This window comes from Heliconius melpomene, chromosome 10 (genome assembly GCF_056956725.1).
Source record: "Heliconius melpomene rosina isolate 202511_hmr_F chromosome 10, ASM5695672v1, whole genome shotgun sequence".
Classification (NCBI taxonomy): domain Eukaryota; kingdom Metazoa; phylum Arthropoda; class Insecta; order Lepidoptera; family Nymphalidae; genus Heliconius; species Heliconius melpomene.
The window spans coordinates 6,985,506-7,001,193 of NC_140398.1; the positions used below are offsets into that span (position 1 = coordinate 6,985,506).

Below are 15,688 nucleotides of genomic sequence, written 5' to 3' on the forward strand. Positions count from 1 at the left end.
CGGGATACAGCGTGAAGCTAAGTTTAAAAAAAATGTTTTTTTTGTTATTAAGCATTACATAAACTATACAAACTTTTAATTAATTTATATAAATAGGCTAAGCTATACAAGAAATAAGTAACTATCTAGGTACGTATGTATGTAGAAATTCTAGAGCTCTCATTCCATAGAGTCGTTACTCCTGCTTTGATGGTGTAAGGCGATTATAGACACCAACCTTGCATGTTTCCACTATAACAAAATATACGAAATCGATACAAAAATATATTTAATTGATATGTATTTTTTTAGAAAGTTCTTTTTTAAGTGTGTTCTTTTGTATTTTTTAATAGAAAAAAAAAATAGAGCAGCTGTATCTCGCACCTACCAGGTTAGGCAGAGGAAACCTAGTGTTGAGATACTCCATTCCCCATTTTCCGCCGAATTCTGGGGACATTACGTGTCGAGTTGCGGCATTAAACGCCGCGCTTTGCCTCGACACCAGAGGGAAGAAATAAAAATATATTTTTTTAATAAACATTTCATTTCCTCTATAGAGGGTTGAACACACAAACAGTCACACACTTGTACCTCGTGCGACGTTCTTTTTTTTAAATAAAATTTTAACGTATCGGGGCTAACACCTGCGTCTCTTGGAAAACATCCAAGTGCTCTGACCAGTATTTAAGCCATGCTTTCTTAATGATTCAACATTGTATACGTTTCCTCCAAGTTACATTTTTTCTACCTAGTAAATCAAAGACGTGCTTTCCAATTAACGTTTATTGCCAGACTAGCTATGCACAATTGCGTTTACCTAGTATTGCCAACACATCACCTTCACCCTAAATTAAAGACATATAACAATGAATATTTAAATTAATACTTACATAAATTACAAATAATACTTAATTAATACTTAATAAATACTTAAATTAATTAGATATATTAATCAATTCAAAGCCGTAACGTTGGGGAGGTTTACGGTTTCTAATGGCCTTAGGTGATTCCCGTGAACATTGAGGAATATCGCTACTACTTTTATTACATGATGCATCGGGGCTCGGTGTTGGTAATTCTACCGATTGGTTCTTATCATCCAAACCGGGCGAGTCCGACGACTGAACCTCATTTTGTTCGTGCACCACTTGACTGTCGGCCGTGCCGCCTTCCGACACCACCTCTCTAGTCACAGCACCCCCTAAAGAACTACGACCGCTACTTACCCGTGATTGCCTTGCTACTGGCAGCTCATATCTGCGCTTTAATTGATCAACATGCCTATGTACGTCGGTTCCAAATTCCGATCTAATTGTGTAATCCGAACTACCTAATTTGCTCTCTACCCGTCCTGCCACCCATTTGTTAGGACCCCTATAATTTCTGTACCATACTGCATCATCTGGTGCCATCTGTCGGTGCGCTCCGCCTAATGCGTTCTCAATTCGAGCCTGTTGAGTCTGAACACGCGCTTCCCGATCCGGTTTTAACACGTCTAATCTCATTCTTAATTTCCTACCTAGTAAAATCTTTGCAGGACTCTCACCCGTTGTATAGTGCTCTGTATTCCGATAAGATAACAAGAATCTACACAAAGCTGTATCAGGATTTAATTTCTGTAACAGAGCTTTTTTAATAACACGTTTGCAAATTTTTACGGCATTTTCTGCAGCTCCGTTAGAAGCTGGATGATAAGGTGCGGAGAATAATTGTTCAATACCATTACTACGTAGGAATGTTCGAAATTCATCACTCGAGAATACGGTAGCGTTATCGCTGACTACTTGACGGGGAAGACCGAATCTCGCCCATATGTTTCTTAATACGGCTATCACGGCATGCGAAGTTGTCCGTGTCATATTTATAGCTTCGATCCACTTAGAACAAGAATCAACAATGATTAAATAATTTAAACCCGCTATAGGACCTAAAAAATCCAAGTGTAATCTTGACCAGGGTCGGTTAGGGTAAGGCCAGGAGTGTGGTGCCTGTTGGCGCGGTGCCTCCGCCACGGTGGCGCATACTTCGCAAGCACGGCACACTGCCTCCACCTGTTCATCCACTCCCGGCCACCAAACATAACTCCTAGCTAACGCTTTAGTTTTCACTATTCCCATGTGGGGCTCGTGTAATTCCCTCAGAACTCTGTCCCTGCAGTTAGAAGGTATTACTATCCTATGTCCCCATAAAATACACCCTAACTCGGTATATAATTCTTCTTTACGATTAAAAAACGGTTTTAATTCTCTTATGTCTACTTCGTGTGGCCACCCGTCTTGAATAAAACTCAAAACACGACTCAAAATCGGATCGGAGGAAGTCTCTTTTTTTAAAAGTCTATAATCTAACAGAAGAGCTTCGGTTGCAAAATGAAGGTATGTCTGTTCTGGTAATTCTTCAGTGATTACTGTGTTCTCCTTATGCGATCTAATCAAACGTGAGAGTACATCAGCTACATTCCTACTCGTATTCACAAATTCTATTTTAAAATCATACGCTGACAATTTAATTGCCCACCTCTGTAAACGACTCGCAGCTGTGCTCGGGATACCCATGTTAGGCCCAAATATGCTCACTAACGGCTTGTGATCGGTCTGTAGGGTAAATTTACGACCGTATAGATATTGATGAAACTTATCCACCGCAAATATAATAGCTAACGCCTCTTTATGTATTTGACTGTAATGTTTTTCCGCGCATGTGAGGACTCGTGACGCATACGCAACGACTCGTTCCCGTCCTCCCGATTCACGCTGTGCTAGAATGGCACCAATGCCGTGTTCGCTCGCGTCGCATGTGAGAATTGTTTCTAAATTCATGTCATAGTGTGCCAATACTTCGGTGCTACATAACATTTTTTTAACTCGTTCAAAAGCTATATTCTGACTTTTACCCCATATGAAATGTTTCCCCTTTTTTAGCAACCCATACAATGGACTTAAATACGAACTAAGATTTTTTAAAAATTTACCATAAAAATTGACCATCCCTAAAAAAGATTTAAGTTCACTAATGTTAGTAGGAGGCGGCATTGAAACAATAGCTTCTATTTTGTCTTTATCGACTTCAAGTCCGTTTTTACTTATTATAAAACCTAAATATTTGACTTCATTTGCAAGAAATTTACACTTATTGCGCTTAATTTTCAACCCGTTAGTTTCTAAAATGTGCAATACCTTATCTATGGTTTCTAAATGCGTTTTCAAGTCCTTATTTGTAATTAAAATATCGTCATAAAATATAAGCGTGTTAGGTATATTTTTTAAAAGATTTGACATGAATTTTTGAAAAATACCGGGACTCGAAGCTAGCCCGTATACCAAACGTTTATATTTAAATAATCCACGATGCGTGTTTATGACCGTATAATCCCTAGATGACTCATCGAGCTCCAGCTGATTATACGCTTGTGAGAGATCTAGCTTTGTATACCAAACTTGCCCCGACAGTTCGCTAAATAAATCATCTAATTTTGGAACCGGGTACCTGTCAACCATTAAAACACGATTGAGCGTTACCTTATAGTCGGCGCATATCCTAATGCCCCCGTCCGCCTTACGAGCTATGACTAGAGGCGTGGCCCAGTCGGAGCGGTCAACCGGCTCGATGACGTCGGCGGCCAGCATGGCATCTAACTCGGCGTCGACCCGGTCGCGCAGCGCGTACGGCAGCGCTCGCGCGCGACAGTATACGGGTTGCGCTCCCGCCCGCACACATAGGCTCACCGTTCCACCATTGAACCGCCCCAACGTGTCATCAAATAATGCTTTATGTCTGGAAATTATAGAATTAACAATTTTATCTTTATCATAAACATTTGTTTTTAGAGAATTTACACACAATTTAGGTATTTCAATACCTAACTCGGCTAGCCATTGCCGCCCTAGTAAATTAGTTGTTCCATTATTAAAAATGTACAAATCTAACATTTTCGTTACATTTTTATACTTCACATTTACTTCTATATAACCTAATGGTTTTACAAGGGATCCGTCGTAAAAATTCAATTTGATACGGCACGGTTATATCATAATATTATTAAAATGTTTATTATAAGTATTAAAACTAATACACGACAACGGAGCTCCCGTATCTATTTCCATTTTTAAAAAAATATCATTAACTAAAATAGTGATATGTACCGGCTTGTATTGCGTTAGCGACATTTGATACATTGGCTCGTCGCCTTCTTCTTCACAGCATTCAAGGTCACTACTCTGTGCCCTATAGTGACTCCGTCCTACCTCTTCTGACGCTGCATGCATCTTCAACGAGTCATCCTCAGATTGCGTCACCCAGTAGGTACTGGCCGACCTGCCTCCGCGACCACGTGCGCTGGCGTCACCCCGCCCGCCGCGGCTCCCCGCGCTGTCCCGCCATTCTCCACGTGGCGTTAAAACGTTCTTATTTTTTAAAAGAAATGATTTTTCCGTTAATTGCACGGCCTGCCTCGCTTGTTGAGAATTTTCTAATAATTTTTTCCGACACATTCTGCGAAGATGACCAATTTGATGACAGTAACTACACTGGTATTCTTTATATTTACAGTTCCATTTTTTATGATTTGCATTTCCGCAAACTGTACATAAATTGATATTAATTTTATTTACGCCTTCTGACAATTCCGTAAAAATTCCAGTTTGCTCCACCGCTCCGGCGTCCCGTTCTGCTGCTTCAAGTGTTGTGGCTAACATAACTGCTTTTCCATAGTTCAAGTTTTCCTCTGCGAATAACCTCTGTCTCGTCATTTCGCTTTTTAAGCCACACACCAACTGGTCCCTTAAATTCTCCTCTAAGTCTGTTTTAAACCCACATAATCTTGATAATTTTTTTAAATTTGCCACGTACTCCGCAATGGACTCCCCCGTCAACTGTCTCCGCTGTCTAAATCTATACCTCTCCGCCATTACTGAAGGCTTCGGCTGTAAATGTTCTTGCAGAAGATTTGTAGCTTCCGAATATTTTAACGCTGATGGTTTTAACGGACACGCTAAACTCGACAACAGCTCGTAGGCTGCCTCGCCCATTAACGATATAAGCGTTGGTAATTTTAATTCCTCCTTAATATTGTTTGCCACAAAATACATTTCCATTCTTTCTGTATATGCTAACCAGTTCCCGGTTGTTAAATTAAATTCACTGATTTTACCGACCGACATTTTTAATATATTAAACCGGTTTGTCCTCGTCGCCACTAGTAAATCAAAGACGTGCTTTCCAATTAACGTTTATTGCCAGACTAGCTATGCACAATTGCGTTTACCTAGTATTGCCAACACATCACTACCCTTAGCGTGGAACAGTTTAAAAATGTAAAAAAATATTAAAAAACGGCATTTATCACGTAAGATTAAAATGGAAACAGTTTCACAGCAATGTTTCATATAGATTGCTGACGTGCGTTAATATCGTCGTGAGTAAGCGAATAGCCTGGCGCAGTGTATACTGTATTGTAGTATACTTGTAGTGAGCTGGGTAGGCTTAATTTGTCTATAAGGCTTATATTGCATTCGCGACGGTTATGAGTTCGATTCCGTTCCGCTCCGTTCCGTTCGATTCGACGTGATACTTATTTAAAAAATATATATTTTTTTGTTGAATTATGTTATTTAATATGTAATATATTTAAAATGGAAGAAAAACAGGAAATTGAGAGCTGTGTATAGAGAAAAAAACATCGTCTTAGTCTCATATACCTGTTGAGTGAACAAATAAAATAAAAAAAAAAAACATTATTATTATGTGTTGTTGTTAACAAAAAAAACTAATCAAATTTTGAAATTATATATTTTTTCAATTTCCCCGAGTGGGAATCGTACTTACAACCGTCGCGTTTACAGTCGCTCGCTTGTGTCTCTGCGCTACGACGGCTTCAATTACGCACTCTACCAAATATTTCATAAACGTATACAGATCTGATTTTGCAATCAAATAGCGAGCTATTGACTTTCGAATTGAACGCTTCAAAGCAATATTAGTTTGGGGAGATGCGGGTATTAACTATAACGTACTATACCTATACATATACCTGCCGTATGTCTTTTCTCTATGTTTACTTGTATAAGGCTGTGTTTTATATACAGCCTTATATACAGTACAGTTCAAATGTCGATATTTAATATTTTGTCAATAAACTAAAATAATAATAAATTTAAATTATAATAAATTAAACAAAAATTAGCCACACTATTGAGTAGTTTTACGATTTTTACTATAGGATAACTAGGTTCCGTTTCCTAGTGTTTGCTAAATTTTCAAGACATTGTTTATTGAGTGGCGGAACTCAACGCCGCGCTTTTTTTACCAGAACGGGGAAGTGAAAATAAATTTATATTTTTTATTTAAAAGGAGTTCATTACACCCAAGCATTACCCACTCATTTCTCATTGCGTTTAGAACCGAAACTAATTTCGTTTAACAATTCTTGTTAATTATAAAGTTACTAAATCACATTTTAAATAACAAAACCATGTTTACCATAGTATATTTCACAATTCCTCATGTTAAAAGTCAAGTGTAAGAGCTAACATATCCACATAATATCTTCAATAGTGATTTATAACGGCGGTCCCGCGCGGTCGGACGCACAAATATTTGTTGCGAGATTGAATTCACTTTTTATGACGATCTCAAGGACTGAACCCTGCGGTGGGCTGAGTTTTAGAAAAATATGTGAGAAAAATTGATTTTTATACGTTGTATATCTATTTACGAATATATAAAATTCTTCTGTTTCTGAGTGACTGACACACGAGTGTAAGGCATCGCTAAAAGATCATCATCGCTAGAAGATTTCTCGAAATTCATTCGGGAATGGAATATCATAATAATGCGAGCTCCAATTATAATTGGAGCTTGCATTTTATATTTTAAAGTCCACGCAAACAAAGTTGCGGTGGACGATTAGTTAACTAATAATATTGGGCTTTGAGATTAATTTATACATTTTAAATTTATAAACAGTACCTAATATAAAAAATAAATTTATCGGATATTCTAAAAATCTACATACCTATACCAAAACCTTACCAATTCACTATGTAAAATGAACTAATATTTTCTATTGAAAACACCCCATTTTACAGTCTGCTGAACAACCATTTCCAGTTCGTGTATTGATATCTGTTTCTACTATCGGTTGTATCTATAGACACTATATTCTCTACTCACGGCCAAACCTGATCGCCACTACAGCCGAGGTTGTAGAGCCAGTGATTGCTATCTAGTGAGGCGATGTTTTATACCGCCGCTAATTGATACTTCACTATCCTATCGATAGAACAATGTGCTTAGAATTAGTTTTTTTTATGAATATAAGTGATATAAAAAGAGTTGCATATAATTTTCTTGATTTAATTCGTCGAGTTAGACGAGAAATTGTTATTAATTTTACTAATACATAATATGAAATATTAGACAAACAAAAAAAATATTTAACTTCAGAAATAACAAACAGAGCAGTTTTACCCAAACAGCAGGGTAGGGTAAAATTAAAGTAATTTAAATATAATTAATACTTCGAACGGGAATAAAACCTACCATCGTGTAGAATCATCAGAAATAACATATTTTCTTTAAGAGTAAGATAATTACTTCATAGGTAAATACAATATGGCACGTGGAAAATCTAGTATTTGTATTAAATCCTTCCTATTCATCGCAGAGCAAGCTATTGGAGCGTGTTGCTAACCCTTACTCGGGGAAAATTTAAATTTAACTCTACCTGATTTACTATCTCATAATTAGTATATTAGAACAAAGTATTTTTTATATGAAAATACATTTTGCGTGACCCCCAGTGAAGTTAAAAAAATAATAGTAAATAAGGTTTTGTTTCTATGTATTAACACTATGAGGCATAAATCAGGGAGATACAAGTAATAAATGTATTCGATCACCACTTTTCACTCTTGTAAAAGGCAGCATTTAATAAAACCTCTAAAATTAATGAATAAAATGCAATAATTTATTACCGCAAACCTACAAATTATGTAAAAATAAATAAAAAACATAACCATAACACACTTTGAATTAACGTAAAACTTTTGTAACTCAAAAAAAAAATGCATAAAACCATAAATAACATTTCACATCCGGAATAAAATATTTCAAAAAAGCGAGCAAATTCAATAGATTTTTTACATTCAAAACAGCAATGATCATACGTTTTAATATCCGCGAGTAACAAAGACTGTACGTGAGTTGCTTGCACTGAAAATACTTGAAATCCTTTATAAAATTGCACTAGCGGCGTCATGTATGTAATTAAAAAGTGGGGCATGCAACGACCAGTGCCGTTGAGCTTTCACCCCCTTTTACGGTCCTTTTGATTAAAAATCAGGAAAGGCCAAGTTACTTTTGTCGATGGGGATACCTAAAAATCCTTTGACGTGGACGATTTCGTCTGTTGATTTAGAGGATATCAAACGTCAGATGTGGGTAGACTAATGGATATCAGATTTGTGTGCCCTAATGTTTTACTATACAAGTTGAAACACGTCTGTGACATGTCGGTAGGTTCAATTCCCACAAGCAGAAAAAATATTTTTGAATATTTTTGCATAGAGGCATACCTGGGAACCTATTATTATGACATGCTATTACCAATAAGACACTTCCGTTCCGCATTTTCTGCCGAATTCTGGAGGCATTGCATATTGAGTGGAGGAACTGAACGCCACGCTTTGCCTCGTTAACAGTTAAGCATTTCATTTCCTCAAGTGGGAATCGAACTCGCTCCCTATCGCGTTGATAGTTGCACGGTCTGCACCTAATTGACCTCATAAAACATTTAAATATATCCAACAAAACTAAAGTAATAACATAATAACAAACTAAATTTCTTTACTCGATCCTTATAATCTCGTTATACGTAGTTTAAAAGGTAATTATAAAGGAGCAAAGAGCTTGAAACTAAACCGGCGTTCAAACGAACGAGATACAGCTCACTGCACTCAAAACTTTATATTCTTTATCCTCGAAAATTACAAGAGCTATAATGCAAGCAAGCTTTCTTATTACTTCAACAAAGCTAACCCAAACTTTTTGCGAACAATTACTGCTTAAGCTATGTTATGGCTTTTTCAACTACAGTTTATTTACATAGTTAGTTTTGAGTATCAACTTTCATTGCTTTGTAGAAAAGGAATTATGTTTTCATATAAAATATTTTGATTTAATCAGAAAAAAATGTAAACATATTTTTTACTTTTTAGGGTTCCTTACCTCAAAAGGTAAAAACGGAACATTTTGTTGTCCATCTGTCAAGAACATTTATCTCAAGATCGGAGGTATAAAACTGAAATTAATATGAAATATTCAGGGTTATGGTACCCCCCCCCCCCCCCTTGAAGTACTGAAAAAAACATGTTTCTAAGTCAACGGGATCAAAAAATACTAGCGAGAGATAATGTACGAACGTTTCTGCATTTTGTTTAAAATTAGCCGCGTAATCAAAATATTATAAGTAGGGTGAAAATTTATAAGTAGAAAAAAATCATTACAAACTTATATATGTGGTTAATTTCATATAAAATCTGTCCATATGCCCGCAAACTTAAGTTTGTCAATTTTTATAAGTTGTAATTCCCGGTGACCTACCATTTTAAAATTGACATCAACTTCAAATATTAAAATTCTTACCTATAATTATTTTCAGTAATCTCCCCTATTTATTTCTCGCGTGTATAACAAAAGGTACAAAAAATTAAGCTTTCGACATTCAGTGTCAATAAGCAGACGGCTGAGGCTCATTCTAAAAGCTCTTTAAGCCCCAGTAGCGGGGCACGTTCGTGGTCGAGTGTGCAATGAGACCTGCTATCATTGACACACATTACTTGAAACACCCTAAAATAGGGTGAGAAGCTGTCGTTATATTTGAGTGGGGCAGAATTTGTCATACAAAATATATTGTGTAAGTATTGTATTCTGTCTGTATAATTTTTATTGTTGGGATTTTTTTAAAAGTAAGTTATTTTATTACAAACTGTAATAGTGTGGCAGCACAGCGTCTGTCTGTTCACGTGTCGGTTCTAAGTTCGATTTCTATTTGGGGATTGATTTTATAAGAAATCGTATACTTATTAATATCAACCCAATATTCGCTAAAACCAATATAAAATTATTATAACAACTAAAACAAACTTTCCTAGAAAATAGAAAACTACATATAAACTGTATAAACTTTCGAATAAGCGTTTCAATTCATCCGGTTAAACTGTAGCCATCGAATAGAAGCGTAACTAAAGTCGAGTTAGACAAAAGATGAACATGCTCACCGGACAGCAGAAGGAAGGCCACGCATCCGACGAGCTCCATGCCCTGAAAAAATAATAAACTATAAATATATGCATGTAGCATTTATTGAATATGTTTTTATAACATTCTACTGAAATAAATTTTATTTATTTTTTGGATTTTTTTTCTTTGCTCCCCGTTATTTCTTGCATAAAAGGTACTAACCTAGAACCTAGTATTAAGATATTGTGCACATTCGGTCCAAGTTTCGAGACGTTGTGTTTTGAGTGGTGGAATTAAACGCCGCGATTTATCTACCACAGCGAGGAATTTTTTAACATCGGTATATTAATCGTTATTTTATAGAAGTTTACCAACGTTTAATTTATACCAATTTTCGAGACATTGCGTCTTAATAAAAGCCACATTTGTACTGTTAAAATACACCGTTAATTCTAAATCATCTAACTAACAATATCGACGATGACAGCAGTTAGAAGCCTGTGTAATACTGATATCCGGTTTAGATGCAGTTATTGGGAATATGATATTAGTCTAGCAGGTCAGAATATAGATAGTCCATATTATAGACTATAATAATATTTCATATGAAAATACCGATAAAAAGAATAACAAAATAATAATACTTTTTTGGAACTATTAAAAATAACATAATAATAGAATTCTATAATGGCTACTCTAATTCGAAACTGTGTGGTAATTAAGTAACCACCCTCACGGCAAACGAAAGTATATAGATTGTAGACTTTATACTAAGCTATCTCTATTTCCTTTAGGCATCTCTTTTTTCAACAAGAAAATCGGTGTTTTGGGTTCTCGAAAATTCTCGAAGGAATGAATTATTATTTATTAATATTTTATTTTTTTTAAAGCACTAACACAAAGCCTGGCGTTAAGTTCCGCCATTCGGCAAGCAATACTTCGAAATTAATAATACTCCAAATTACAGTTATCAGTATTATATTTATTGCGACAGGCATGCCAATTTCTACCAGGCTTGCGAACGTGCACGTTTTTTTTTATTTGAGGCTGTTGTCATGCCATATATTAAGAAGTTAAGCACTAAATGAGGAACGGAGTGTCTCAACTCTAAGTAATCTCTGCTTACCTTAGGCAGCGGGATAACACGTAAATCCCATTTTTAATTACACTGAACACATCTAAAAATTATAATGATTAAAATATAGGTATATTTGAGTAATATATTACAATAAGGCGTTCCATTCTTCCCCACAATGCTTAAGTACAGAGTATGTCTGGACAAACAAAACATTCCTGCATTATACTTCTTTTAAACCGACTCTTTTGTTCGGACTCGCATTCTAGCGACCAAGTGTTTTATATACACGGCAATTTATTATTACTTGGTGTGTAGAGCCTACTTTTTATTAAGGTGGCATTGTCTTTTTTTTTGTTTTTACATTTTTTTTTGAGGCTCTCCTGGCAAAATAACTCAGTGTTTATCTGTAAATATAGCTAGGACTGGATGGATGTGGGTTTGATTCTGATATGCGGAAAGGAGCTGTTTCAATTATTTTCATTTTCCTTGCTTCTGTATTTTTTTATTAACTAACAACCTTTATTTTTATTTTTATATTTAGTAGTCTTCATATTTTATAAGATTCTGCTCCTAAAATCACTGTACTATCAAAATAATATATCCTGTATTGACATTCGAAATCACAGTACAGATTACACTGTAGGAAGATAACATAAAAAGCAGAAGGACGAAAAAGGTATGAAGAGATCGTAGTGTTTGACACCCCGCTTTCTTTGGCTACGTAGGTAAAAAAAACTTTTATTCTACCCAATATAAACATAGTTCGGTAACATCTGCCAATGTAAATAGTAATTGTAGAGAACAATCCACTTTAAACATCTTCCCGTTATAACTTACTCCGACAAAGGCACAAAGACAGACGACGCTACTTCTCTTTTAATTATTTCTTAATTAAATAACATTAATTATCGCGGTTATATTGGAAATGTATTGGAAATGGATTTTCTAAAAGTATATTCTTTTCTTTTGTAAAGTCGTTAAAAGAACAGCTTTAGACTTTTTTTAATGTATATTACACCTATAAAATATTTTTGCTGTAGATTCAAATGTCAGTAAGCGTGGCGTTTTGCGTCGTTGTTTTGAAAATTAAGTGATGCGCGAGGAATGGCAACTGGCAACTGGCAGAAAGTGGGGAGCGTAGTGTCTTAACACTAGATATAATAATCCGCCTGCCACGTGCGCAATTCACTGTGAAACTAAAAAAAATATATTACATAGTGAAGTAAACCTGTTTTCTATATTAGAATTGTACGTTTGAAGAAAATGAGAATTTGTGCAAAATAAAAGATAAAAGATATTTAATTTTTACGCCATAGGACATCTGTTGCGACCACGATGTAATCAACTCAAAGAAAAATTAAATTAAGTCTATTGAATGTGTAAATTCAATTAATATGACAAAGGATTCATTAACTGCAGTATTATTGTTTTTATTTTATTAGTATTAATATATATTTTTTAGCTTTACACTCATTCCACACATAGCAGGGTAGGCATAGGGAACCTGGGAACCTAATATAAAGCATTCACTTCCCCACTTTCTGCCGAATTCTCAAGGCATTAACAATAAAGTTTGCAAGTTTTTTTTTAATTATCACTTTTTTAATACAAATCTAAATGTCTTTCATTTGTAACTATATCATATTTTATTGGTATAGTTATTTTATATGAAGAGTAATATAAAATTGGACAAATATTTTGTTAAAGTTCACCTTCAAAAAATTGAGCAAAAAGTGGGAATCACGTGCGTTTTAATATTATGTTCCCTCTGCCTAGCTTCCTATGTGACAAAAAAATGTGAAATGTGAATGTGCTTATTTATTATATTTAAGCGTATAATAAATTGCTAATTTATTAAACTTAATTAAATAAAGTTTCTTTGACATAATTGGAACAATTTTACCAAAAAGGAATATATTTACGCAATAGACTATAACAATTTATTAAATTTAATATTAAAATAATATAAAAGATTGAGAAAACTACTTAAAACAATTTGCTTATACGGTAAAAAAGTTTTTTTTAAATATATTTTTTAGCTTCACACTTCACATAGCAGATTCAGGTACGCAGAGGGAACCTGAGAACCTAATAGTAAGATACTCCTTTCCCATTAAGACATTTTCGTTTCCTACTTTTTGAATTTTCCAGGCATTGCATGTTGAGTGGCGGAACTGCTTGGGCAAATAGTTTTGAATATGAAAATGCATTTTCATATATATTATATATTTAATATATATTGCAATATATATTGCAATATATATTGCAATATATATTAAAATTTATAGAATATGATATGCAAATTTAAATAATATTATTAAAAACGGAAAATATTGCATACTTAAATTAATTTTATTTGTATTTTTTACTTTTTCCCGACCAATAAAAAATAAATATTACTTATACTTACGTAGTAAAATTCAAATCCTCAAACAAACATTCCACTCACATCAATACAAAACTTCACTCGTACCGTCGAGCTACGTATTAGCTACGAGCTACGACGGCGTAGCGCTCGTAGCACGACCGCGCGCGACTACAAGCCGACCGCAAGTGGCGGGAGAATGTACTCGTCATATTCTATTATGATTATAGGTAAAGTTTAATTAATCTTCTTATATGATTAAGGTGATTTTTCTTTAGCAGAATAATAGAATGGGTAAAAAATTGTGAATATTAATAAAATAATTGACACAATTTTAATTGGTTTTTAGTAGTAATTAATATAATGTAATGTAATTTGTTTTTTAGTTTTACGTTATATCCCAAATATCTGTTAAGACCGTTTCCCATTTTCCGTCTTATTTTTGAAACATTGTGTGGTGAGTGGCGGAACCAACCAACGCCGCGCTTCGTCTTGTTTCTAAAGCGAAGGAATTAAAATACTAAATTATTAAATTCCCCGAGTAGGTATTGAGCCCAGAAACGTCACGTTTACATTCATACTCTTTGACGCTAGGCAATGATAAAAAATAACATTTAAAATTTTAAACGCCACATCTTTGTAACTCGGTTTAAAAGAGGCGCAAGTTCAAATCCTGCTACGTTCTATTTTGATACGTTTTCTTATAAAATCTCAATTATTTCTTTTAAATTTTAGTTACTCGTTCATTATATTATAGGTACTATGAATTAGATTTTTTCATTTAGAGTCAACATCCCTGATGAAAACTATTCCATGTATCAGGTTACAAACAGCGTGTGCGTAAAATTGCCTACAAAACTATTCAACCGTTTTCACGTAACTGCCTAACAAATATTTGAATATAAGCTTTTGCAGCTATTGTATCACAGTGGACCAATATTATTTGATTGTGCGAGTGGGGGATAAATGGGGGTTCGATTTCCACTCGGGGGAGTGATTATATAATATTATTTTATTTTCATTTATACAAAGCACGGTGTTGAGGCACGAAAAATAATATATAATGTTTTGTAGCTTACAACTAATGTGCTTACAATATTTTCTTCCATTGCATAACATGCATTAAATTAAATCAAATTGAAATACTATTATTCAATTAGGCCTACAGTTTAAATTGATCATTAACGTAAATTAAATGTCAGTATTATTAGTTCAATGGAGTGGTGCTCCACTCAAAATAATTCAGCAGAATATTCATACGAATTTATATATATTTTTTTGTTTTTTATATTGTTTTTAAGCTCAGAAACATAAAATTAAATGCACTTATTTTATAAAATGCATTTATTTTATTAAAATATATCACCAGATAAAAAAATATTTCAGAAAGAGTTGTGGTTCCGATTCCTACTCGGGGGAATGAATTATGTTCATTTCCTAGCTCTGCTAATAAGACAAATCGCAGCGTTTATATCCAACACGCAATGTCTCAAAAATTAGGCGATAATTAGAGGACGAAATATCTTAAACACGACTCTCTATCTACCATAATATACATACAAAGTGAAGCTGTGTAATTAAATCTTAATATTAATGCAAATCTTTAAATCTAAATAAATATCAAATAAAAAGAAAATTCAATAGACGAGGAAATAAAAGTGTTTAAATAGCGATTATTGTGAGACGTACTCGTAAATTGACAAATGCTTATGTTACTCGGGCTCTCGATGGAAGAGCTCCAGCACGTGCGCCGACCGGACAATGAATAAAATAAATATACCTTGTATAATATATTTATATTAAATTTTTAACTTTTTAAATATTTTAGTATCTTTGAAATGTCAAATTCATAGTAACGAAATTAACTTTCTCAAAATATGAAATGTTCTTAATATGACTGCATGAACAAGATGCGATATCTTAATAAATAAAAAAATCAAAATAAACATATTTTTTCAATTTGAATCAATGATTCCCGAGATTAGAAGCGTGCAAGCAAACAGACACTTCAGGTTTATAATATTACT

The 15,688-nt window shown here is 34.2% G+C and overlaps 2 protein-coding genes across 2 annotated transcripts in view; both read right to left on the bottom strand.

Annotated features, from left to right (window-relative positions):
- Positions 1-13,833, bottom strand: part of LOC146535363 (cell adhesion molecule Dscam2-like) — a 138,049-nt gene extending 124,216 nt beyond the window's left edge. Inside the window, exons 1-2 of the mRNA XM_085191235.1 lie at positions 13,707-13,833; positions 10,257-10,299 (exon numbers count right to left, since the gene is read on the bottom strand). Of these exons, the coding sequence (XP_085047361.1) occupies positions 10,257-10,296 (40 nt within the window). The 5' untranslated portion in view covers positions 10,297-10,299; positions 13,707-13,833. The remainder of the gene's footprint in view (positions 1-10,256; positions 10,300-13,706) is intronic.
- LOC146535365 (uncharacterized) lies at positions 3,748-5,245 on the bottom strand. The gene is made up of 2 exons (XM_085191107.1): positions 4,122-5,245; positions 3,748-3,753 (listed from the first exon to the last, which is right to left on the bottom strand). Exons 1-2 carry the CDS (start codon positions 5,136-5,138, stop codon positions 3,748-3,750), a joined length of 1,023 nt encoding a protein of 340 aa, XP_085047233.1. The 5' UTR covers positions 5,139-5,245.
- Positions 13,834-15,688: the final 1,855 nt, after the last annotated feature.

What these genes read in the sequence shown, in the direction of transcription:
- LOC146535365 (XM_085191107.1), bottom strand. Translation starts at nt 5,138, where the DNA reads ATGTCGGTCGGTAAAATCAGTGAATTTAATTTAACAACCGGGAACTGG.